Consider the following 26,682-nt stretch of genomic DNA (forward strand, 5'->3'; position numbering starts at 1 on the left):
TAAGAACGCATAATCACACGGTATTTGTTAGGAAAGTCCTACAACTAAACAATATCAAAAATTTACCATAGAACAGCTAGTTATGAGGTACAAAAGGAGGCCAAGAGCTCGAACATACACATGCCAAACGCACTATCCGTTCCCCAAACATACCGCACAACACCCAGATACCCCGACTGTGATTAGGTAATCAGGTTTGAGATTCGCGCGCCTTGGAAGGTCAAGCCAGGTCATACGCCGTGCGCCGCCCGAGTGGAGCTGTCGGGATCTGCTGATTATGAGGAAGAAAAAGTTGGAAATCAGATCAGCGTTAGGAGTCAGAGGTACTGTATCATTACTGTTCTTTACCTCATACATGTCTGCTACTCAGGAGAAGTGTTTAAATGTGGGGAAATGGATACCAACTGGCTGGTACAACCTCTTTGTCAGACAATGGACTAGGTGGGGAGGGGGGCCTGCAAATATTTTATCTTGGTCGAGATTTTCTTGACTCCAAGCCGGTTCGGGAACAGGAAATAGTTGGTACCCGTCTTTTACCCTTTGTGTTCCTGATTTTGTTGCGAAGCCTGTACCAGGCAGGGCGTTGTTACGGAGAAATGTAAGTTTGTTTCATAATCTTTAGTCCACATGGGAAGCTCTGATTCTGAATAAGATTATCCCGAAAGCAATAGAAGCCATCCGTTGCCGGTGTTGGACGCGTACGTACTTGGTAAGGCACGTGCGTCGGCAGTGTGGACTTCCTACCCTTGGCTGGAAATCAGATCATTGGAATGTTGTTGAAGATCTGCAGGGATGGGTAGATTTTCGAATTCCTTGGTATAACTGAGAAATTATGGTTGTGCACAGCATTCGTGTTGGGATGTGGACTGGACCACCCGAAGTCACTTCTGCACGCTTTGTTAAACCATGGTTAAACAAACATGTCGGACAGAACAGGCTTCATGTCTGAAATCTTTACTTCTTACTTACATGTTATCAGGTAGCTACATGTAAATTGTAATTCATGTGTTTTGACCAACTCAAGAAAGGAAGACCTTTTGCCAAGATTCAACTGGGCATGCACATATGTAGGTATTGGACATTTGAATAGTCGTTAGAAATAAAACAGTGTAACCAAAATCAGGTGATATGATGCCATGGGCACAAGTTTCTGTTGGTTTAAACAGCTTTTTGCTTGTACATGTATGCTAAAACATTAGGTTTGTCAGTTTGCGCATGTCTATTGCTTTCAGTTTGTGGGTTGGCATCTGCACTGGAATGTCATGTGGGCTTTCATGCCAGAGATCTTCACTTAGTGCATAAATGTGCATGTTCTCAGATAGCTATAGCTATCATAGCTAGCTACTACGAAAATTTTAAAAAAAAAGAAGTTTTTACCAAGTCTACGTAGAAACTAAGTTGTAATGACCTGTCACAACTGATTGTGTTGCCAGTCAGACTCATGATATATCAGTCAGTGTCACAACAACCTGCAGTGGCTGGGAGTGGCACAGATGGAAATGAGATGTATAATTAAAAAAAATAATAATTGAATACCACAGGTGAATGGCAATTCCACCACTGTACAATCAAAGTGGAGAAAATACATATCTGTATTGTGAATTACACAGATATTCAGTTAATACATACACTAGTAAATTGTTAGTGTATGTGACCTTTCAAAGACCTTATTGGACCTACACGGCATGTGCGTTTCTGTGTTTTATACCAAAACATTTGCTCATATCAAAAAATGGCATGTTACAGTACTTGTCAGGATGCTTCTGTCTGGAACACAATTTGAAGGCTCCACACCACCAAATCATACAAACCTTTAATACTAATCTAATAGTAACCCCATTTTAACAGCAACAACAAATGTATAATCATTTCTGCAACTATAATGATAATACCGTTCATATTACATTGTTTACAACAGCTTTGTTACATCGATAATGGAGACAAAAGTTTGATCATGGGAGTCAGAAATCTGGGAATTGACGGTTCCATATTGTACACATGGCAGCATCAATACAACCCGAAGAGCAATTATTTTGAATTAGACATAAGAATAGAGTTTGTTTGGCTGCTGGAACTGCTTTTGCATATATAATTCAGATCAGTAAATGGCAACTATGGATGTGAATCTGCACCATATATGTATATACATGTCGTGATACATGTAGCAGTCAGAATTTTCTGAGGGAAAGAAGGAATATACATGACCAACACTTGATTTATTACTCAGAACTACGAACTGTAACGTGTTGCTTGCTTTATTAATGAATATATTTCCAACAACCATAGTTATTAAGAAATATTTTCTACATTACTAGTATAAAAAGCCAGTCTTGCCAGCACTGTTGTGTGCTAATCCTGTAGCCAGGTTGAGGTTCCAACAATCAATGAATACCACAGGGCTTTTAGTTTTACAATTGCCTGTACTTTTCCAGGGACCAAATCAATAGCCCTATTGTTGGGCCCCCTTTTTACATGTTACTTTGTTGAGCTGCCCACACATCATGCCACAGAGAAACTTTGGCATTGATGCCAGACAACAGTTTTCCCCAAAGAATCTTAATCAGGTCATTTTCTTTCTAGTATGTAAATTTGTAGCTAATTATGACTGGGATTGCATTACCCCATTAATTTTACCACACTAGACATGCACATGCAGGTTGTCCCATGCCAGACTCTGACAGGGCTGCCTTCCCTGTTTGGTTGATAACCATATATAGTAGCCACCATTCTGTTTTGTTTACTTCCACATGACAAAGTGCAGCTTTTAGCTGATAAAACAAGCATCTGTAGTGATTATCCTTCCCCAAGGCATGCATATATATACTAGTAGACTGCTTTACAGATGTTGTCTAGCCAAATGTTGATGACTCTTTGTATATATCTCATACAAGTTGTTTCATATTTTTGAAGTCTATTCTCTTTATTTACTCAAAGTTTTATTCTTGGAAGTGTATTGATCTCTTCTGTGCAGGTAGTTAAACAGTAAAGGTCACCAGAAGTGATTAGCTTTTGTCCTGCATGTCTTGTGCCCTACACAGCCCTGATACTATGAGATACCATATTTGCCTTAAGCTTTGTTGCAATGTTTCACTGTTCATGTTAGCAAACACAGCATTAGTCTTATTCATGTTCTAAAATCTTATTGCTATATCATGTTTAGCAGCTATATCATCAGTACATCTAGATGACATGTGCCAGATATGTCTAGCTATTTGATTGTGTTAGGTTGAAATTCTGACCATCTACTTTTCTGTATTTTTACAAACATAGCAGCAATACCGGTAGTATTAATCATGTTGATAATCAGGCATGTAATACACATATAAACACACGCCATAAAGGAAAAAATGTTTATTAAGGTAAATATGTATCCAATAATTTTGGTGGTGCCACCTGTTGTATTGTTGCTCCAAGACAGAGATGTGTTTTTGTATGAACTATGATATGAATATCTAATTATATACATGACTGCTACTCAACTCAAAAGGAGATACTGCCAGTGATTATATAACATGATTATTCCACCCATCTTTCCCCTTCGAAGCTGGAAAGTAATTTTTCAATATCATTATATACAGAGATTGCTTCAGACTTATCTTAGTCTCAATTTCATTGGATGCTAAATATAGTAACATGTGTGCACAGACAGTTACTCACCTAGATGAAAGAATTTGAATTATCAGAAATGTAATAGATGCAGGTACAAGGCTCAAATTTTTGCACAGGTGATAACATCATAAGGTGATCCAATATTATCCTTTTTGTGAATAGACCTGAGGATAACGAACATACGACGTTTCTTAATGTGGTGTACGTCCATGGGCTACATGTTGTTACTAGATGTTGTCTAGCCAAATGTTGATGACTCTTTGTATATGTATCTCATACAAGTTGTTTCATATTTTTGAAGTCTATTCTCTGTTTCACTGTACATATGCATACATTTGATGTAGAGTCTACAAATATTCAGATATTTATCATTATCTCAGATTCTGTTTTCAAAATGAGTTGTTTCTGTTTTGTAGGATAATGCTGAAATAGTCACAGATGTTGTTACAAATGTATCACTGTAAGTTACCCAGATAGGTATGTATGTAACAGAATGTCGTGATGTCGTTCGTCATACCAGTCAGCTGATACCAGTACAATTTGATATGGTCTTGCATCATTTGCAACAAGCAGTTGATGTTATCACAGTGTGTTTAATTTCCTGGTTCCTGGCCAGCCTTATGTTGTTGTTTGTCTGTTGTCCTCTACGATGACCATGTTAAGTTCTGTGTGATTGGCTGTGGCTCACTATGAGCTTTGAAGACACAGGTGGGTTGCTGGAGTAGGGGATGTCTGCGCGGTCCAGCTCTGGAAGCACTCTTTCTCACACTCACAGCCTCTGCAGTCCTGATTTGTTTATGGATACTATTGTATTGGCACCTTTGTTGACTTAACTGTGCCAGGCAGATTGGCCGTGGGCTGTTGTTTCCCTGGTGTATATCAATATCAAAGCTCAGGGAGGCTTTGAACATGTCCTTGAAACACTTTTCTGTCCTCCCACTGTGTGCTTTCCTTCAGCTAATTCACTGTAGAATAGTCTCTTGGCTAGCCTTATATACATACAGGTTGATATCACAACACAGTGTTCGAAATACCTGTCCGCAGTCTGCAATCTGCAGATATATTTTCAAGATTGCAGAAGAAAAATTTATACAATCTGCAATTTTGCAGAAGGAAAAATTGGCACTTGGGATTTGACGCTTTTGGCCCCAAGGACAGACAACACTTAAGCTCCTGTTCTGAAACAACAGGAGCTTCTTCACTAATTTGCATCAACCTTGTCTTGACTTGTTTATCTTTTGTTTCCTTTTGGACTTCCAAAAATTTGTCTTCACTAATTTGCATATCAATCAATAGTTCATGCTTATAAACCTGCAAGATTGTAGTATGGAGGCTTGTGTATTTGCAGAAAGTATTTCCAAATTGCAGAACAAAATTTTTACTCTTCTGCAATATTGCAGAGCACTGAAAAAAAGTATTTCGACCACTGCAACAGTAGGTGTAATAGGGGTTGTACTGTTTTGTATTACTGATTTGGGTCAGCAGTATTTGAGTCCAGTCAATCTCATGTTGTGATGTTCAAGTAGTGAATAGTACAGGTTCTGCCAGGAGTTATTTGTCCTGATTGGTAGAATTGAAATTGTCAGATTGACAGTGAAGGCTTTGAAATACATGTAATTTTATTAAGAAGTCAGTTTCATACCTCAGGAAACCTAAAAGAAGTTCATTCCACCAGAAAGAGCTGTGTTGATGGTGTGGTACACAGTTAAAACCAAGGAGGTTCTATTCATAGAACCTACTTGATATAGCCATTACTATAACTTTCAGCTGTTGTGTTTTCTTTTTGATGTTAGTAATTACATGTGCCCTTGTGTGCTGAACCTAAACAGTGGGACATCCTGTTGTTTTACCTGAAGCAAACCAAAGGGTTGGAGATTATTTTGTGTGCAGAAAACAGCTGTTTAGCAAGTCAAATCCATCACACCAGTACTGACTGTGTCAAAGGTCATGATAAATCTGAAGCTGAGAAATGATAGAATGGTTTGTTATTTGCAAAGTACAGGAACACTTTAGATTTCCCTTCTGCTTGAGCCTTGAAGCTACATGATCTCTAGAACAGTTGTGGCAGGAGATCCAGTAACCTCTGACCTTTTATGGGGTCAATCATATGCAAATAGGCATCCTTGGCAGCAGCTTGAGTGGTGGTGGTGGTGAGGTGGTACCTTCCATGTTAACTGTGGATTGTAGCGTTAATGAGCAGGTTTTAGGTATCCCTGCCCTTCCCTACATGGACACCAGTGACTGATTGGGTGAGTGTGCAATGTTAGCAGACCAGATATGGTGAATGTGTAGCATTGTGCACAGTAAACAATGTCCTTATCCATGTCCTCTACTCTGCAGCCAGACAATGGAGGCGGAGAGGCTCTGGAATCTGCAGGACAGCCTCTGTTAGCGCTTCAGATTGTAGAAGGCACGTGGTGCCTCTCTCCACTGTGTAAATGTACATTGCCATTGACGTCGTGCACGAATGGTTGTTAATGCACTGAGCATTATTTCCTGTCTAAACTGCCAGGCAATCCTGTTCAAGGTCCTGATCTTCACATAATATGCCAGCTGTGAGTTGATTTGATTTAGAATGTAAAAACCATTGGTAACTTCCGAAGGCTGTACATGTACATAGTTGTGCATTGACAAACACCAGACCATTGGAGTCAGAGCTTCTTCATCCATGTACATGGCAAATGGTGGATGTTTCTACCGTTACATGGCTAATCTTTAAAGTGCAAGGCAGCTGTACACTAGTACTGCAGTAGTCACACATGTTTTCATAATGGAGCTGGACAAGTTCTGGTTAATGACTGATAAGGTGCTCAGGGAAGAAGGTGCAAGGGAACATCTTTACACTAACAACAGGCTTGAATAGATTATTCCCTGAACATGCACATGTATTATGTTTCTGTTGGGATTTTGCGGAAGCCATGTCTGTATGGTGTACATTTGTCAGCTGCTACATGAAGCAGGCTTTGGGCTGGAAACAAAATGGCTGTCAGCTGAGCTGCCATGGCAGTTTTAGAGGTCACGCCTGCTGGTCTCATTAGACTCCATTGTGCTGTTTGCTCAAAGTCTGAAATGTTCTCATGGTTCTTTCAGAAAGCATGTGAGGAGTGCTTACCAACCACATCAATCAGTGCCTCTTTGTTACTTGCCTTCTCATTTTTTGTAATCAAAGAAGTAGAAATGTCTATTGTTAATACATGTACTTTAGATACCTGTGGCAATCTGGTTCTGTTTGTTGACCAGAACCTCCTTGGTTCAGGGAATACTCTGCATGGTGCAGTGTGACAAAGGGAAGAATGAGCAGTCATTGACATGATAGAGTGCCATGGTTGCAATTGCCATGTTGCTCTGATTGAAATGGTACAGTGTATTTTTAAAATCTGTTCAGAAAATCTTCTAAATCAAAATAAAAGTTTTAGATCAAAACTTCAGATCTTACCTCAGTATCCTAATGAGTTGTTTTTTGGCTGTAAGTATAACAGGTTGGATCTACTCATATATCTCTTGGCCTCTTCTCTCTTCTACAGTTTCAGTTGCAGACAAAACTTATGGTTCAACACATTTCTGAACTGATAGAAATTTTATTTTTGTGATAACCTCTGATTAAAATTCTGTTCCTCATAATTTGCCTACTTCATTGTTCCTTTCACACAAATTCAGAATAACAAGATGTTGAAACCTGTGTCCAGAACTTTATATTTGTATGCAGTTTGACATTTCTATTGATACAGTATATGGATTAAGGGTCCTATATTTTGAGTGTTAATATTTTTGTGCTCAACTCAGGGGACAGTCTTTCCTTGAAGTTTGTCAAACTTTTTTGTTTAGACTTCTCCCTATGATGATGTGAAAATCAGGAATGGTGTAGTTAACAGCAAAGCTTCACCCTAACTTGACAAAGCTTCTACTGCCTGTACAATGTACAAGCCCTGCTGTGCCGGTGACCCTGTGACGTGACAGGATCAATATCCTTCCATCCTGGCATACATACATGTCCGTCATTCTGACTGGATGTTTGGTGTCAGCCTTATCCTGGGGTCCTGTTAAACAGCAAATTTCAGTCGCCCCAATCTTTAAATTGTTCTCACAGTTTACACTTGAATGGCAAACAATAGCATAATTGTATGTAGGTATAAATTGATTGAGGTTTAGAATACATTTCAACATATGTTCTGTTTTCCACACATACATGTCATGTACATTAATGTTTGGACATTAGAATGTCCTTAGTTACACTCACATGAGTTGTCAATGGTACTTGCTCATTAAGGTAGAATACTTGAGGGTGACCTTTTTGTTAAGATTTGTTCCAGATTTGAATGGTGTCTGCATGTCTCTTTAGCTGAGCTTCTACTTCTAGAGCTGACATGTTCTCTCAATATGGATGACAGGATGTGGCTGGCATCATTTTGGAGATAATTGTCTGGCTGTTGCTATGACGACCAAACAGCAGCTGGTGATTCTTTCGAAAACGTACATGTATGTGTGTACAAAGCCTTCGGGAATTTCTGTGAAACATCTGATGTGAGTCAGGAGACAGCTTGTCCAAGAGTAAAGTAAAACCAGGTCCTTTTGAAGTCTCTAAGTAGAGAGAATTGCTTGGTGTGTGGCTTATACTTTCAGTTATAATGTGCACTGTGACATTCATTGTAGGTCATCATATGATTTTGATGTTACAGTGATTTTAAGCAGACGATGGCAAAGCAAACTAACTGGAGACAAGGAACCAAGACAGCCTTTTCACAAGACAGCTGAATTTCTCAGGATACATGCAGGACTATCCTAAGTGTGTTATGTCAATCACATGACATACATGTACAAGCATGTGATCAGGCCCTTGGTCTTGTGTATTTGTATGATGATATTTAACCATGTATGCATGTAAAGTCAAAATGGCTACTTCAGTGTTCAGGGAAGAATACTAGTACCAGGGGGTGTAGTGGAAAGCAGGAAGTGGCAGGTTATCATAAACATGACTGTTTTTGTTGTCCATTAGTAAAGACAGGAATCACGGATAGAGTATCAATGTACTGGATTTTCATTTGTATTGCAAATACAATCATTGTCAACAATTACAAAGCCAGTAAGAGTAGGCATAGACTATAGACTGATAGTAATAGACCAAACAACTTTTTGTACAAAATGTATTTAAACAACATGTTTATCCCTACAATATATGCCCAACAACATTGTGCATGTGGATGTAATGAAAACCTTGTAATGAAGACCTGTCACTGTGTTGCTGTTCTAAGTTGTCAGTGATTATGAACTATATGTATTATTTTAATGCATGTAGTCTGCACACAATGTATATATTATGTTGCCCCAAGGCAAGTTGACTTACAAACGTATTGTATAATTTCATCCTAAAACTGAAAAAGTGATGCAGCATTGCATTGCAATTGGCTATAGTGTAAATAGTAAAATACATGTAGAACTGTATTATATAATGTAGAACACATATTATAGATGTAACATTATTACATATGTAGTTCATGTATTGTGTTGATCCAAGGAAAGTTAATGTAGTACAAATGTACTTCCTAAAACTGAAGTGATGCAGCATTACGCTTTACAGTTGGCTAAAATACATGTATAACTGTTACTGTACAAAAAAGTACCGGTACATTACTCACAGATGATGTCTTTGTTGCACTCTGACAGGGTTTTGCTGAGGACTTCTATGACCTACATGTAGTTGAAGACCATTTGCCAACTGAGCTACCAACAGGATACCGAAGGACAACAACCACTGACATCTAGAGGTACAACACAGTACTGAATCCTATTTTATTACCCATGCCAATGAATATCAGAGATAGATATTACATGAAACTTTGGTTATATTCCCATACCAAACAGATTATTTGTTTTCAGAAGTTAGTTGTAAAGTACTGTTTGACTTCGAGCCTTGGCAAAAGTGCAGTTCATGTGTAAGATGGTAGATCTTATTAACAAGAGACAGTACATATCTAATGAGTCAAATTTTTTACACAGTCTAGTTAACAACAGACAATTGAATATGTCATGCACTTTGTTTTGATATTCATTTGACTTAAGAAGAATATTTAAGTATTCTGATAATTAAAAAAATTACATGTATTCAAATAGAAAGTTTTGTATGTGGATTTGTGACAAATGTTTTATTCATCAGCAGTAATAAAAACATTATTCTGCCACTCTCCCCATTTTTATTCCTACATTTTTTACTTGCTGGCACATCCTGTACATATGTGTACAGACATGACAGAATTAAAACATGCTTGCTCTTTTACATGAGAAAAATGCATATGTGAAAAATGGTTTTACTGGGGCTTACTTAGTTGCCTTTTCTGTTGCAGGTAGTGATCCAGACTGCTTCAGAAGTGTTTCCATAATAAACCTCCCAGGACCCATGTCTACTGTTCAGTTCTACATGTGTAGGTAAGTACAAACATGTATAATGGCATATGGGTGTAATGTAATGCCAGTACACTTGAGTTAGTAATTCTTCGCACCCACTTTTGAAAGAAATTGCATGGATTATATCTAGATAATCACACATTTACAGCTCACATAAGTCCACATACATTGTACATGTATGGCTCACTAAGATGTGTACCAATATTGGATATTCTGTCAGATTACTCAGATAGATAACCCAGGTACTAAGTCAGTGTATGTTAAGAGCATTTTTCTCGGGTCCGTTTTACTCAGGTTTGGTGCCTAGCGTTGCTGACAGGTGAACAGAAGATGTCATCTCCAGTCAGCAAACCTGACAAGTTCAGGTATGTCTGTGACGAGTGCCAGTTGGCGTGCATCTCCGAGTACCACCTCAACAAGCACAAGAGTTCACACTACGACTGGAAGCAGTGCTACGAGTGTAACCTCTGTGACTACTCCACCCTCTCCCTCAACCAGATCAAGATACATGCCCTGAAACATGTCAAGTCGGAGCAACACACCAGTGAGGGGGATGCCGACACGTCAGTGACTTGCAATGGCATACCGGAGGCAGGAGATGGGAATAACAGCACGATGCCACCACAGGCTGGTCAGGACATGCACAGTAATACAAGTGCTGGCCACACTCAGACTGCTGTAGGTGTTACACCACTGATTGATGGAGGAGTCACAAATTCTAACACACCATGTCTACCAAATGGAGCAAAAGGAGAAAGCAGCAGACATGTAAATATGGATGGTTGTGGTTCAGATGTAGAGATCCTGTCTGTGAAAGGAAGTGAAGCAGATCCTGCAATCCCAGTGATTGTCTTAGAGTCTGACACAGAGGAAGAGTCCAGAGCACTGCCAGAACATGCTACAGATTTTGGTCAAACAAATGGAGAGAACCCCATGTCAGATGTTGTCAAAAGTGCAGGCAGAAGTGACAAAAGTGCAGGCAGAAATGACAAAAGTACAGGCAGAAGTGAGATGACTGAAAATGATGAGCAGGTGCCAAAGGATCAAGCAAAGAAACCACCAGAAGGAACTAGTGACACAGTGTTCAGCTGCTCCAATTGCTCCTTTGCCACCCCAGAACTAAATCTTCTGTTGAAGCACCGGGAAACGCACTTGAACAACAAATGCTACAGATGTGACAAGTGTAGTTTCATTACAGTTCAAGAAAGTTACTTACTTATCCACCAACAGAAACAACATGCAGCTGTGGGCAGCAGTAAACACCAGTGTGAACACTGCCCCTTTTCAACAAAGGACCCAGAAGCAATGAAGAAACATAAAAAGTTTCATGGTTCAAATCTGTCACTGAAGTGCCCCTTGTGTACGTTTGCCTGCTCATCACATTTACAGCTTAGTCTGCACCTCAAGCTGCATGTGAAGATTGAGACTTTGCCTGTAGTCTCGTCAAACTGCCACACTGTTGATTCTACCAACGGTAGAGTAGCAGACAGTAGCATTGGAAACTCAAGTGAGGACAATAGAGAGTCATCCATCACAAGCAATAGTCAGCTGGCAGATGGCTGTGTCACTTCACCTGAAGTTAGTGGCCTGGCACAGGCTAAAGACAAAAGTACCTCGTCAACGCAAAGCCAGTCGCCAGAGAGAAATTTTGTTTGTGAAGAATGTGGGTTCAGTACGTATCGAAGGGAGACCTTGCGAACCCATATCAGAATTCACAGTGGCGAGAAACCATATGCCTGCAGTTTCTGTCCCTACAAGGCTAGACAGAAGCCAAACCTAAACACACACATGCAGTTTCACACAATCAGAGCCAAGTTCACCTGCAAATACTGCTCATATTCCACCAGCAATAAGGCAAGCACACGTTTACATGAAACCTTGCACGAAGGCCTGAAATATGAAAATAAGAATGTGGGTACTCCAAAAAAAGAAGATTGTGCTGTGCACTCTAAAAGCCCAGAGAAGAGCCCTCGCAGCAAGGTTACGAGGGATAGAAGAGGGCTGTTTCGGTGCAAGTACTGCCCATTTCACACAAGGCATTCCACCAGCATTCAGCGACATCTCAAGATCCACGAGGGAAGTAAACCTTTCAAGTGTAAACGCTGCTCCTACAGTGCCATCACCCTCTTCCAGATCCAGGGGCATGAAAAGCATCATGACGAGACACTTCCCTTTAAGTGCAGGTGGTGCCACTACTTCGCTGAAACCCAGGCCGGTGTTGGCATCCATGAGCAACGTGTGCATGAGGAGTATCTGCAGGTGACCCCAAAGAAACAGACCCCAAAGAAGAATGTACCTTTGGATCTTTCAATGAAAAAGCAGTCTCCTGAACAGATTACCCCAGAAAAAAGCATCTCCGTGAACTCATCTGACATGGAAGAAAGTCCTGTCAAGAAGGAGACCCAGAGGAGGACGGAGGAAGTTGTGGAAGAGTTTGATGAGCATGGCAGGGTCAGGTACAAGTGCAAAAGCTGCTCTTTCACGACTGCTTGGAGGGAGAACTACTATCGACATTGTAGGATCCATACGGGAGAGAAGCCATTTCACTGCAGACATTGCCCGTACCAGGCTAGGGGAAACATGGCATGGTACAGGCACATGAAGCATCACACTGCCAACTATCCTTTCAAGTGTCCACTGTGTACCTACACAAGCCTCAGTCAGGCAGCACTCACTTCTCATCAAAATAAGGTTCATGACTGTAATATTGATAACAAGAAACAGAAAGGTGCTGGAAGCAAGGGCTCAGGACAGCCATTGAAGGTGTCTGGGAGGCTACAGTGTCCGTTGTGTCAGTTCACCACTGCCAGTGAGACACTCTTAAAGCTGCACAAGGCCAAGCACATGTCCTCACAGTTAGGAAAGACTTACAAGTGTAAAGACTGCAAGTACACCACTCATCACCTGCCTAGTCTTCAGAAGCATGCTGCTATCCACACCTCAGGAAAGTCCTACCAGTGTAGGTACTGCCCATATGTAACCATGTACAAGGCACACTTAGAGAGACACGAGGACCACCATACCACCCCATCTAAGTTTACTTGTGAACAGTGTACATATTCAGCTGGGAATCTGCTTGGTTTGTCGGAGCACCTCAAGTGGCATGGGGAACCACAGCAAGTTAAAACTGTGTCTGAGGACTGGCAGAACGATGAAGGAGCAGACATTGACATGGAAGAAGCAAACTTCCTGGAAGAGGAAGAATATGCTGAGAAGATGGAGTATCCAGAAGCCAGTTTGACTTTAAGGCATTCTAATGAGAATGACCAGGATCCCACGAGTAGGGGTAGTCCAGGAAGGATGTACGAGTGTCACAGCTGTGATTACCGTTCGAAGGACTTGTGTGCCCTGAAGAGGCACTTACGCACACATACAGGAGAGAGGCCTTTCCAATGCCAACACTGTCCCTACAGTGCCAGACAAGTCACCAACATGAACCGGCACACCTACCAGCATTTTGCAAAACTTCCCCACAAATGCCCACATTGCACTTACTCTGTCCGAAACACATCAGCTCTTGCCAAGCATATTAAATGGCATTCACCTAACATGGATGAAAGTCTGGCCCCAAGAGTTGATGTGAAAGGAGCCAGCCCTGTTCTGTCTAGTAGCCATAACTCGCCAAAGGTGAAAATTGAAGGGAAACCATCCAGAAGAAGGAGGAGCAACCGCATTCACCAGTGCAAATGGTGTCCCTACACCACATCATACCTCCACAACCTGCATCGGCACAAAACCCATCATGGAGCTGGCTTCCTGCACAAGTGTGATCTCTGCAACTACTCAGCAAGGAACGTCACTGGCATCCAGAAGCACACGGAGCTCCACCAGGCAAAAGCTAACAGCCCCTCCACCTCAGCACAGCAGCTCACCAACCAGAGCAGCAATGGAGAGGAACAAGGAGACATCCGAAATCGTGCTTTTAGTTGCCAGTATTGCCCGTACAAGACCAACCTCGGTTCAAACTTGAAACGGCACGTTAAATATCACTTTGAAGACTTGCCAGAAAAGTGCAGCCAGTGCTCCTACACAACAACCAGCGTCTCACATCTGACGGCACACCAAAACCTTCATGCCAAGAATCCAAACTGGACAGCAGGAGCGAGCGTCCAGGCATCCAACAACAGTGAGGATGTCAACCCTAACGCTCAACAACAGTCAAACTTGGAGTGTGGTACGTGTGGATACATCACCACCAGTGAAGAAAGGCTGACAAAGCACATGATCACTCACACAAGTCGCAGATCTCACTCATGTGACTTATGCCCATACAGGACCCGCCAGTCCAGGACGCTATGGAAGCACAAGAAACACCACACGGTGCAGCATACTTTGAAGTGCAGTTACTGCTCCTACAGCTCCGACTTTCCCCGAGCTATCACCAACCATGAGAGGTTGCATATGAAAGTGGAGACAGACGACACGGCCAGACAGCCCGGCTCCTGGGAAGCCCTGACCTGTGACTTGTGTCCATTCCGTAGCCTTACTCCCAGTGGCCTTATGAAGCACAGGACACATCACACAGCAAACCTGGCCTTTAAGTGCAAGTCCTGCACATACTCTGCCTCCTCGCCACGAATTATCTCCTACCACCAAAAGGTGCACCTGGAGAATGTGGAAAAGCCGTATGAGTGTGACATGTGCCCCTTCAGGTCAGCCTTCCACAAGTGTCTTCTGAAGCACATGCAGCATCACAGTGCCAACCTTTCCCTGAAGTGCAAGTACTGTACCTACACCTCATCATGTAACAGGGCGATCACTCTACATGAGAAAGTCCATGAGGTAGGCCCAGACAAGGCTTTACCATCTAGCAGTCTTGGCAACAGGCTTTGTGGGACCTGTGGCTATATTGCTTGCAGTCGAGCACGGCTGGTGAAGCACATCCGGAAGCATACAGGTGAGAAACCTTTCACCTGTGCCCATTGCCCATTCAAGACAAGCCTGGAAGATACCTTAACCAAACACAACAGGCATCATGAAGGCAATGGTGCGGTGAAATGCAGATACTGTAGCTATAGTTCAGATATCATCAGGGTGGTCACAAACCATGAAAAACTGCACGAAGAACAGACCAATGACACTCAGCAATCAACTACGCCACTCAAGACTGAGCCCAGCTCCTCCAGTAGTGTGGAAGAGACGAAGGAAGCCAAGCCGGAAAACATGTACTCATGTCAGATGGACTACAATTGTGAACTGTGTAGTTACACTGCTCACTGCAAGAAGCGCATGGATGAACACATGTGTACCCACACAGGCTTTAAACCCTACGGCTGCGACATCTGTCCGTACAGGACGCCTTTGAAGGAAACTCTCCTGAGGCACAAAAAGCATCACACCGAGGACTTCCCCTTCAAGTGTAGGTTCTGTTCATACTCAGCAAAACGAGACTTTCATGCTAAAGAACACGAGAAAGTCCACAGCATGAAGCAGCCTAAATACAAGGTAATAATTACCCCCACAGGTAGCCGCACTCATTTAGCTGAAACTGTGAGGAAACGTTATGAGTGCCAAGAGTGTGATTACACTTCAGAAGACAAGAGCAGACTTGTCAAGCATCAGAGGACCCACACGGGGGAGAAGCCTTATTCCTGCAAGTTTTGCCCCTATAAAACAGGGTTGAATGAAAGCCTGTGGAAACACATGAAACACCACAATATTAAAGCTCCAATGCAATGTGAGAAGTGCAGTTACTCAACTACCACAATGCAGTCATTGATACTTCACAACAAGTTACATGATGAAGATGCCACCACAGAGGTTAGCCATGCTGTTTCAGATGATAGAGACCCCAGTGCCACAGACTTCCAGTGCAACATTTGTGGCTATATGACTCTCGAAAGGAGTAAACTCGACAAGCATCTTCAGTTGCACTCTTCAGAAAAGGCCTTCTCCTGCCCATCATGTCCCTACAGGTCTTCCTCAAAGGAAAATGTGAAGAGGCACCAGAAGCACCACAGGAGTAAGTTCCCGTTCCGCTGTAAATTCTGCTCGTACAGTGCCAACAATAGCTCAGTCGTGAGAACACACGAGAAGCTCCACCAGGGTCAGTCATATCCTTGCCACAAGAAAATGCCGTCAATCCACTTCCAGTGCTTGACGTGTGGGCTTCAACACGCCAGCCAATCAGACCTGGATGACCACAGGAGGGAAGATCATCCATCTGAAAAATGTTTCCAGTGTCCCGAGTGTCCTTTTGTAAGCCAGTGGGAAAAGGCACTCAAGAAGCATCGCTACAGTCATATTGCCAACTTCCCCAACAAGTGTAGGTTGTGCTCGTTCACCTCCCCAAAAAAGTATGTGATTAGGGCCCATGAGCAGACCCACAAAAATGCCCCACACCCAACGCTTATGGAAGAACAGAAGATGAAGAAGTTAACTGACCGAGAATGTCGAAAGATTTATACTTGTAGCCTGTGTCCATTCAGGGCAAGGCAGCAGAGGGAGTTTCAGCACCATCTGTCTGGTCATGATGCCGCGCACCCCTACAGGTGTCCACACTGCAGCTTCTCTGCCAAGGAAAAGAGGGGTCTGTCCAGCCACCTCCGTGTGCATGACAGGCAGAAACAGCGCATCCTGAAATGTGGTACTTGTGGCTTTTCAACTGCCATAGCCAGCCTGATGAAACTACATGAAGTCAAGCACAAGCTCCACCCCAAAGACGGAAGGATGCTGAGCTCCCTTCGGATGACAGACAAGCAGAAGAGGCTTCATTACTGCGAACACTGCAGTTTCAGCACGCATCACCACAGGGCGTATAAAATCCATCTCATGCACCATGGAGCCAAACTGCCCTTCAAGTGCACCCATTGCACTTTTGCGTGCCAACTCCAGCGCCATCTGACCAGACACATCAACAACCAGCACAGAAGTAACGAAGAGGATGTGGTACTTGGGCCACTCAATAGACCAAAATATAAGGCCTCTGACAAAACATCAACGACAAAGGCAGACAGGACTTACCAACACAAAGAGCCATCTAGTGTGCTGTACAAGTGTCCGAGCTGCAAATTTTCCACCAAGAAGAAGTACCTGTGGCTAATCCACAAGGGAAGACACTCGGAAGATAAGATATTCCGCTGTGATGAGTGTGACTTCACCACCAAGTGTGCTGGATCAATTCTACCTCATATTCAGTGGAGACATATGGGCCAGTGGCCACGGTACCTTCAATGTAAGGAGTGCCCATATGAGACCTCTGACACCAGGTGCCTGAATAATCACATGAAACACCACACAGAGAACTATGCTATAAAGTGTACCAGGTGTTCGTATTCTACTGACTTGCAGCACCTTTTGGAGAAGCACTTCAAAGTCCACAGTGCCAAGCACAAGTCCAAAGTACCTCGTGCGAGTCAGCGTGGGTTCACGACTCACGCAGAGTCACTTCCGCAGTCAGAACTGTACGGGGAGGAAGAATCCATGGATTCCAGAAGTACAGATCCTGCTACAGACGACGTGGCAGTCAGCGGTCGTCCCCAGAAAATTGCCCCGCGACAGTGTAACTTCTGCGGTCGTAGGTTCTTCAGGAAGGCAGAATGGAAGCGTCATACCAAGAGGCACAAACAGGCTCCGACCGGTCCGCAGGCTCATGTAGTTGCCCACGGTGACCCAGTGACAGGCATGCTGGTGTACACCTTTGTGTGCTGGTTCTGTGGGCGGAGGTTTAACGGCCAGGAGGAGTGGTACAGGCACATGCAGCATCACAGGTTCTGAAGACAATACTGATGAATAGCCCTGCTGCCTTACCCTGCAAACAATACAAATCACATAACAAAAGCTTAGCTTAACAGAACAGCTGTTAAACAGGAAGTTAGAGTAATTAGGACTACTTTTTAATTTTTTGCTACAAAACCATGCAGACTTGGATACCAAATTAAGAGAGGTGCATACAACTACTGTACTGTGAAAGAGACTGTGCTGCTCATGTCATATACATGTACTTGACTACAGTAAGGATGTCTAGTGCCCAGAATTCTACATTCTTGTAGCTGTAAGTATATAAGTACTGTTTGGAAGATTTGGAAGATGTAACTTGTCAAGCATGACTGTGCAATCTACATCTACATGATACGGGACAAAGTGCCTCACGGCACATCACGTCCCGGCAATCTGTATCATGACTCCCAGTTATGTCATAGAAACTGATCACTGTCCAGAGAGGTGTATGTACACCTTTAAGGGTACAAGGAAAATTGTGTTACAAGGAAATTTTGTTACGGAGGATCATGTTGTAGTTTGAATGATCATGGCAAACATATTGATTGATTAAGATGTCCATTCTTTTAAGTCAATGATGAATTACATCATCTTTAATGTATACCTCTTTAACTGACCACTAACTATTCTGTATTCAGAAGCAGTAGCAGAGTACTGAAGGCTAACATATTTCTTTTGTGGACAGATTGAATTCTCTGTTTGTACTGTTACTTATTTTTGTGGTGCCGGTAGAAAAGGAATCGATGTACGAAGACTTCTTCATATGCTGAATAGGGGTGCCTCCAGGTTTTGGACATCTCTCGCCCCAGTCCCCTAAACATAATGTAGTGGGGGAGAAGAGTGACAGGCCATTTAGTAATTTCCTGAGAACAGAGAGATGGTAGTGCTCGAAATCTAGTCGTTATTTTCATTGTCTTTAATTTAATGATGGACATATTTCTATATTTTGTTTTATTGTTCGATGATGATGAAGAAAGATGATAAAGGTACTTGAAATTCACTATGGCATACTTGGCATCTCAGGATAAAGAGCTGCACTGAAAAGATGCAATTTGTATACTCACCAGTTCTTGTGTAAGTTGAATTCCCAAGAATTGCTGTTAAGTGCCCACAGTTAAGGTAAGAAGATCTGTTTGTATATTGTGGCAATTTATAGATGTTACATAGGGTCCCAACTTATTATCAAATGTCTTTTGAATTTTTTTGTTTTGAGTTTACCAATGGATGGAAATGATGGGTTCAGGCCTATAGTTGACTGTCTAGTCAACATTTCATGACATACCGGTACTCAATGACATACTACCAGAAAGAAAATTTTGTGTTATGTTTTCTAGCCCCAAAAAAGAATTCACATGCACAATGTTTTACAAATAGAATTCTACAGCAATGAAATTACAGTTGTTCCTTATAGCCTGTAGACTGTTGAAGCACTGTGTTCTTATTGACAGTAATATACACTCTGCCATAGAAACATTACCAACACTAGAACCAGTTTTCAAATCTTAACGATATCTGATATAATCAAATGTTATAGACCTTTAATGACAACATTTTGAAGGAAGTTGTCCACCTCATTGTCCCAAAGCCATCTTACATGATCGCTGTTAACGAAGTCTGTGGATTTAGAAAAAAGATTCTGAAGAAACAACTGTTTCATTTCTGTATATCAGTTTTTATTTAATTTACTCCAGGATTCCATTGCTGTGACAAACTTATATCTCAGCATTTTCCTCTCTAAAAGAAATCTGTTGTTTTTCAAGCTTTATACAATGTACTACTAATGTTACCAAAGTCTTGAATGTTGTAACAGAAAGGTCTCAGTGATTAGCAAAATTTACATTTGTATCTGTACTTTACACTTATGTTACAGTAGCTGAAGTGTCAAATGTGCACAGGTACTGACATTATGTTACTATAAAGCATAGCAACATGGGAGTAGAAATGGTACATGAAAGCTTGCAATGATCCAAACCGTGTTGATGGAATTGTACCTTTCCTGGAAATCCCAGATTATTTTATGGCACAGATAGTGAACAGATACTACTAGTATTTCGTACCATCTTGATTTTAGAATTTACTTGTGTAGGAAAAAAGTGGATTTCTTGATTTCGCCTGACCTAGCCACTTTGTGTAGAAAATAACGTTAGGTATTAACAGATGTTCTCAGGAGTTATACTTTTGAACCAGACCAAATAAAATGCAAGGAAGCACACATTGTAAGAACTGCCTTTCTGCCTCCATGAGAAATGGAGGTATTGTTTTTGGTCTTGCATTCAGTTTCGTCATGGCTCTTGAGAGATGAGTTGTCCGCGCAGTTGTATGATTTCACCCTGTATAGTATTGAAAGTTTTGCATTTTGCTTACGCGGCAATTATTATGGTAATGACGCAGTCACATGTCCACATTCGCCGTAGGTCGTATGATTTTGATGCCGTGAAATTTTCAAGCATGCTATGACAGAACTTTAACTAACCACCGAAAAGGACCTTAGGCAGCCTTTTATGAGAACAAAACAACAGATAACCTTTATGGTACATTCATACCCTATCGGGGTACGTACAGGTAAACAGATGCAAAGGTATAGACATATTTGTAGTACAAACAGGACTACTGATACTAATCTAACAAACACATGCACGACTAACCTAAGGACGCCCTCAGTTTGCAGTACGACGATCGTATGGCGTAAATTTGACACCGGGCCCTAACTTTAATTGTCGTACTGGCGAAAACAGCAGTGAGTCAGCAAACTGGTACCACATCAACACAGGATAAGTGCCATGATGGTTTCAATGATCCGTACAGAAATTGCAGTGCCGTTCCGGTGGAATGACATCATCACAACTAATACTTATTTCAACGAACACCGTTGTTCTTGCATATCCATTGAGCATATTTTTGTACGTCTAACCTTTTGCCTGTTCGTCAGAACTGACCGTCACAAAACGTTATTCTGACCTTGTCTGAAAATAGGGCCGGGATTGAAGACACACTATGCATGATAATTCTTGCTCTCTTTAGTTTATGGTTATTCAATGACCCTATTTTCTACGTGATGATTACAATAATGATCCCTGATAGCCTTAATAAGCTTGTTCAAACCATCGCAAGTATTTATTTCGTGGCATGATGGATTGAAATATCAAGCGGATGTCGAGCATAATTTCACGTCTAATTTCCGTTGAATTGGTCCATAAACCCTTAAATACGCCCAGGCTGACGAGGACGCCCATACCGCCGTGTTTCTCGTCTACAGTTCCTGTTGCTGCAAGTTCTGTTTTTCGACCGAAATCTGTGAGTATCAGCTGCGTTCCTAATACTAGTACGTCTCCCTTGTACTGCGTGTAAACAGCATCCATACAGCTTAGCTTAGATCGTTTCTTCGTCATCAGTTTTGGACGACGTTTTGGGCAGTACATGTACTTTCTATTCAATCCAACACAAGTTGAGGGCTCATCTTTTCCTTTGAACCCTCTGGTTAAAAATGGACACCAACTTCTGACTCTGAGAAAATTCCTGGCACTGCTGACTTTTCAAGAAACCATTTGAATGTTTTGAAAATGTTTTGTCTGGTCTCCTGTTTTGTCTGCTCTCCTAGCTTGTGTGGACGCCATGGAACTTCGACTGTTCGTAACCGCCTTTCTGTTGGTGCTGGTCGCCTTTCACGTATGTGCAGAGGATGAGAAGAAAGAGGTCAGATCTGTTGACATCTCATGCCGCAGCTATCACAACTGTACTTTCCTTGTTGATACCATATGACATTCATGGTCACCTCACTCAGTAACTTGCCTGGCTCATTCTGCCATGAGAGGAGATTTAAACGATGTATCTACATGGATTGTTGCTTGCTGGAAATGTCTACTTGAGCATACCGTACCTAAAGATGGCATGAAATAAATAATACATTGTGAGCTACTCATCAAACAAATACAAACCCATTAAGTATGAATTTGAGACCATGAGGCTGTAGTCAAGGAGGTTTAAAATCTTGTATTTAACCTTCTTGGTGTAGGGAATAAAAACTTGCATGTTCTTGTGCCTGTTAGTTACCCTGTCTTGTTTGGTTTAGGTGGAACGGGAAGTAGAAAAGAGAATGGACGCCGGCTGGATGGGGAAGAGGTTCGACGCTAGCGCCTTCGGGAAACGTCTGCTAGACAGAGGAGGGAAACGTCAGGATGAGCTCGGTTGGCTGGGGAAGAGGTTCGACGCAAGCGCCTTCGGGAAAAGACAGGATAAACGTCAGGATGAGCTCGGTTGGCTGGGGAAGAGAATGTCCGACCCGAGCGCCTTCGGCAAACGGCTGCTGGACAGAGGAGGGAAGCGAATGGACGCCGGCTGGATGGGGAAGCGTGACGGTACGTTCCTACTTCATCATTTACGAAGGACCAAATGTACAACACGGGGTGTCGCGCAGCTATAGTGTGTATGTGTGGGTGTGGGTGTACTTTTGTTCTTCCATAATTATTAGACCGTCGTTGTGCTCTAGCACTACACCTTCCTTATAGGGGTTATCGATAGTAACATTCGGCAAAAATAGGATCAGGGGGGAGTGAGTCGCGGTAACATTTCTCCTGTGAAGGAAGCTGGTCGCTAAACTCCATTTGCCAATAATTCTCCCTATTCGGGTTCTTTCTTTTTAATCAACCCGAGTTGTTATTCTGGTCGAGACTACGTTATCTCAGCAATTTTTGTGCAACTTTGCTTTCGTTTCTTGCCCCTACTATACAGATACGAAGAAGAACTTTATTAATTGCACACCAATTGTACAAAGTACAAAATCTAAATGTGAACTGCCGCCATTTTACTTGCTTTGCATTTTACACATGAACACAATGATCTCATTGCCAGCTAAATCATTTATACATTTGGCTTCCACACATTCAAGCAGTCGATCATGTATACGATCACGGTATTTAATAGCTATATTTGGCCATCCATCTGTGCTTTCGTCCATCCGTCCATCCATCCGTCCATCCAACCAACCTGCCAACCTTCTCTCCATTTGTATCTGGCTCTATGCTGAGGATTCTAGATAGCAAAATTACAAATCTACGGTAGAGAAACTGATATCCGTGTCTTAGATATTGTTTCACGTATCAAATTTGTATTTTAATGGCTTTATTTGGCCTTGCATGCGCAGACCCCCGCACGTCGTGCCGGACCCAGTACGACCCGACCACCGGCAGGTGGAAATATGTGTGTCCGTGAGTTGTCTTCGGAGAACCCCACATTGTCGTTATTCTGACGAGGTGGGTCAGGAAATCTTCTACTTATTACCTCCTCATCCCGCTTGGTCATGTATTTCATAGCTAGCCTGTTCGCATTTAAACTTTTTTTTTTACTTTAACGCTGCTATGTCACAGGTCTTCATGAAATCGCTGGAATACGTTAGCAGAAAGAACATGTTTGCAGTAGCTTAAGTCAATGCCCCCGGGAACTCCTATGACTATTTAGTCGGGCATATACAGTATGTCTAAGGCAAGTCAGTATACGCAAGTTCTTTGATCGCCTTGTTTCCTGTATCGAAAAATATTTTGTTGGGGAACTTTTGCTTGTAAACTAAAAAAAAAAAGAAGAAGAAAAACTCAATGAGGTCTCTACGTTGTCAGAAGCATGGACCTGTAACCAATTTATAGATACCTCTTGGTTTTCTGGCAGGTATAATATTAGACGACCTGTTCCTAGCCCATGCATCCATTCATCCCTACAACCTCTCCCTTCTTCCCTTTCCATTCATTCATTCATTCGTCCATTCGCTCTTTACATATGTAATAATTGAGAGAAAGAGAAGAACATGAACCTAGATTTAACATATATATACATGTACATACACCTATGTAAAACTGGCCGGTTATAGACGTCAACTGAAACATTGCCGTCATGTTACCTTACAGACAACCGGAGGGGCGAGGAAGAAGAGCTGCAGAAGGAAATGGACGCGTTTTTCCGCCGCTTCGGGGGCCGGGATCGTTAACTCCTCACGCGGGCAGCACGTCATAGACACGGCAGGGTGGGGGTACCGGGGTATCATGTATTAGTTAATATTTCTCTCTAAGCAGAGGTTGATGGGGGAAGATCGTTACTAATATCACCCGGGTTGTTTTTTGTCGCTACCCCCACCAACAAGCATGAACCCTCTCTGGCCAATGGATACTGCCTGGCCAATTTGATAGTGGTCTTTTTGCCATCCTAGGATCTGCTTGGAGATTCATTCCTTATCACTAGTTGGAATAGATTTCACCCGGCTGTCTTTAATACAGTGTACAATGGATTAAGATGTTGGTTACATTTTGTAACTTCCAAGATTGGTTAACCAGCAGTTGCATGTGAAACTTACATGATATGTATAAGGTCTAACAGTAGGGTAATATTTATTCCATTTGTCTGTAAAAGTACCGAAGTATTATCGTAAGTACCGATATATTATCACATTAACTTCAATGCATGAGGGATGTCTGTACGACACAGCCTGTGTAATGTACAACTTATGACGTTTTCTGAGTGAAAGTGGACGTGGCATCGGCATGTGCAGGTCAATGATGTGCCGAAGGAGTCACTAGAAATAAACACAATCCATTGAAAGTGCTATTTTATTCTGTCTGTGGACGTGGGCGTTGAGTATGGATGGTCAACGGTAGCGTGGTAAAGCATGATTACCGCTTAATAGATTAAGCGCCTATATTACTGCTACTTAGGCCAAACAACAACCGTCACTGTAAGCAGAACATCATTGTGCGCTATCGATATCCGGGGGAAGTTCGGGGCCCGCGTCCCAAAGTGTCAACATTATTTATATTAAATACTAAACAACAACGAAAAAAATTAGTACCAACAGAATGGACATCAGGAAAATATAGTCAAGACGATGGATTCGACAATGTCCTTGATTCGACTCATTACCTTGTGGGCTTCAGCTAAGTTAGGACCCCCCCCCACCTTCTTGCATACACGTTCTAGCTAGGCGCCAATGTTTGAAATGATCGAATAAACATACCGTTGAGATCGACGTTCTTATATTCCGTTCTACCCACGATAGAATCAAACAGTTAGTGAATAATCACAAGAGACACAAGTTACACGATCCACGAGGGGTTTTATTCATGAAAGCTACTTCACTACACAATCAGCTGTAAAAAAAAAAAGATCACATCGACAAATCAGTGATTTACATTTTAAAATTCATTTCAAAATTCAGTTCATTTGAGAGATCCCGTAGCACACCACGTGGTCATGTAGTCTACCCATTCACTACGACATTTATATATACAGATCACGCCGCATTGTCATATACTGGTAGCCGAGGGTGGTGTCATCGCTGCACTACGCCTGGCGGCTTCAGATTGACGCTGCGGGACTTCACTTCTTGCGGCGTTGGCTCCTGCTCCTCCTGCGCCTCTTCCCTCCCTTCTTGGCCTTCTTTGCAGGTTTCTTGGACTTGGATCGGGAGCGGGACTTCCTCCTCTTCCCTCCCTTCTTGGCGGCCTTAGGAAAGACAAAAAATATTCAGTAAGATTCTAGGAACCTTTACCCTTAGACCGTTGAACGAAGAATAGCAGTGTTGGAAAGAGAATGCTCAGAACAACAAGAATTCGCACACGTTCGAAATCCGTTGTGTTCTTACCTTGCGGCTACGGCTGCGGCTGCGGGACTTCTTCCCCTTGCGGCTCGCCTTGCGGCTCCTCTTGCGCTTCTTGGGTGCCTACAAAAGATACATGGTCAGTATGCGTCAAGATCTAACACAACAATACTCTGAAAACACGAGTAGATATAAAAAAAATAACTAGCGGTCGTAGAATCATTAGTGCGTCGGTGATTTGAAAAAAAAGTCACAATCAACCTGCAAAACTAAAATCACTTAAATACGTTTTAAATGCTAAAAAGTGTCTAGTAAACAAAGCGGGAGGGAGACTGACCGGTGATGCGGCGGCAGCGGCGGCGGCGGCGGCAGGGGCGGCAGCTGCGGCCTTCTTTGCGCGGCTTCGGCTGCGTCCACGGCTCTTGGAGCCTGAAAAATGAAAAAGACGAGGAAATGAGACACAAAATGTAGCTTGATTCAACGCATTCTACACAAAATTTAACGTATTTTCAAACTTGTTTACGTTCGGGCATAGTGCAGAATTTATCCGTTAGAGGGCGTTCGAAACGTTCTTTACCGTTTCGGATACGTTCCAAAGACGTCAAAAAGAATGTTTGGGTTTTTTCTATCCGTAACGATTACGTTCGAATGCCAGTTTTACCGTTTTGTGAACGAAGAAGCCATAACAACAAAATTTTAAAATGTACACTTACTAAAAACAAATTCTTTAACGGCTATTTTTTTTTCAAATTTAAGTTAACAAAGTCTTGGAAAGGCGAGTGAATTTAATCACATTGAAGTTACCAGTAAGACGAGTTACCGAGACTTTGTAAAAAAAACAAGTTGCATAAACTCTGTTTGCTCTAATGTGGGAAAGTTATGATCGACTAGAAGAGAATCATATACTTTTACAAGAGAACGAATAAATCTCACTTACATGTACTTTCTACTTTGTACAATGGTGCAGAGATCGGGAATTTGTATCGCTAACGTTACTGGGTTACCCACAAATTCAAAATCAAAAAAAAAAAAGAGTAGAAATTCTTAAAAATTACGAAGGAAGAAAAAAATCTTCAACTCACGTGGCTTCTTGGAGGCACTGCGGCTACGTGAGCGCGGCATGTTGATTCTTCACCGATGAAAGTCTCAAAAGTAGACAAAGATGCTTCAAGACGGGAGAGAAGAGGTTGCACGTCCGCTTCTGGTGAGAACCTGAGATGAAGTGACACAAACGGTTGAAGGAATCGGTTCGAGAACGCGCTCGGAGATTCGGTGCATTGTTGGGAACGTTTTGTTCCTGTTGTCCCGGCAACCGAACGGGATATGGAACGGAAGTTGCTACAACAATCACCATGACAACAATCGAACGTGACAACAGA

General features: G+C 42.2%; 3 protein-coding genes across 7 annotated transcripts; 2 read left to right on the top strand and 1 right to left on the bottom strand.

Moving 5' to 3' along the window:
• The first annotated feature begins 202 nt into the window (after positions 1-202).
• On the top strand, positions 203-18,061 carry LOC109475495. 4 transcript variants are annotated; one of them, XM_019776125.1, is made up of 4 exons: positions 203-323; positions 9,271-9,381; positions 9,948-10,029; positions 10,303-18,061. In XM_019776125.1, the coding sequence occupies exon 4, from the start codon at positions 10,339-10,341 to the stop codon at positions 17,722-17,724; it is 7,386 nt and encodes a 2,461-aa protein (XP_019631684.1). In that variant the 5' UTR covers positions 203-323; positions 9,271-9,381; positions 9,948-10,029; positions 10,303-10,338; the 3' UTR covers positions 17,725-18,061. The 4 variants fall into 4 exon arrangements, with proteins under 4 accessions (XP_019631684.1, XP_019631681.1, XP_019631683.1 ...); XM_019776122.1 differs by having other exon boundaries at positions 9,271-9,371; XM_019776124.1 differs by lacking the exon at positions 203-323 and adding an exon at positions 343-598 and having other exon boundaries at positions 9,271-9,371.
• Positions 18,062-20,715: 2,654 nt separating this feature from the next.
• On the top strand, positions 20,716-24,312 carry LOC109475502 (buccalin-like). Of its 2 annotated transcripts, XM_019776135.1 has the most exons (5): positions 20,716-21,021; positions 21,326-21,420; positions 21,797-22,082; positions 22,868-22,976; positions 23,622-24,312. In XM_019776135.1, the coding sequence occupies exons 2-4, from the start codon at positions 21,340-21,342 to the stop codon at positions 22,933-22,935; spliced, it is 435 nt and encodes a 144-aa protein (XP_019631694.1). In that variant the 5' UTR covers positions 20,716-21,021; positions 21,326-21,339; the 3' UTR covers positions 22,936-22,976; positions 23,622-24,312. The 2 variants fall into 2 exon arrangements, with proteins under 2 accessions (XP_019631694.1, XP_019631693.1); XM_019776134.1 differs by lacking the exon at positions 22,868-22,976 and having other exon boundaries at positions 20,851-21,021.
• A 488-nt stretch (positions 24,313-24,800) lies between these two features.
• LOC109475503 (serine/arginine-rich splicing factor 6-like) lies at positions 24,801-26,549 on the bottom strand. Its single transcript, XM_019776136.1, has 4 exons — positions 26,386-26,549; positions 25,641-25,732; positions 25,349-25,426; positions 24,801-25,209 (listed from the first exon to the last, which is right to left on the bottom strand). The coding sequence occupies exons 1-4, from the start codon at positions 26,423-26,425 to the stop codon at positions 25,084-25,086; spliced, it is 336 nt and encodes a 111-aa protein (XP_019631695.1). The 5' UTR covers positions 26,426-26,549; the 3' UTR covers positions 24,801-25,083.
• Positions 26,550-26,682: the final 133 nt, after the last annotated feature.

This window comes from Branchiostoma belcheri, unplaced genomic scaffold (assembly GCF_001625305.1).
Source record: "Branchiostoma belcheri isolate BF01 breed outbred unplaced genomic scaffold, Haploidv18h27 scaffold34, whole genome shotgun sequence".
NCBI lineage: Eukaryota > Metazoa > Chordata > Leptocardii > Amphioxiformes > Branchiostomatidae > Branchiostoma > Branchiostoma belcheri.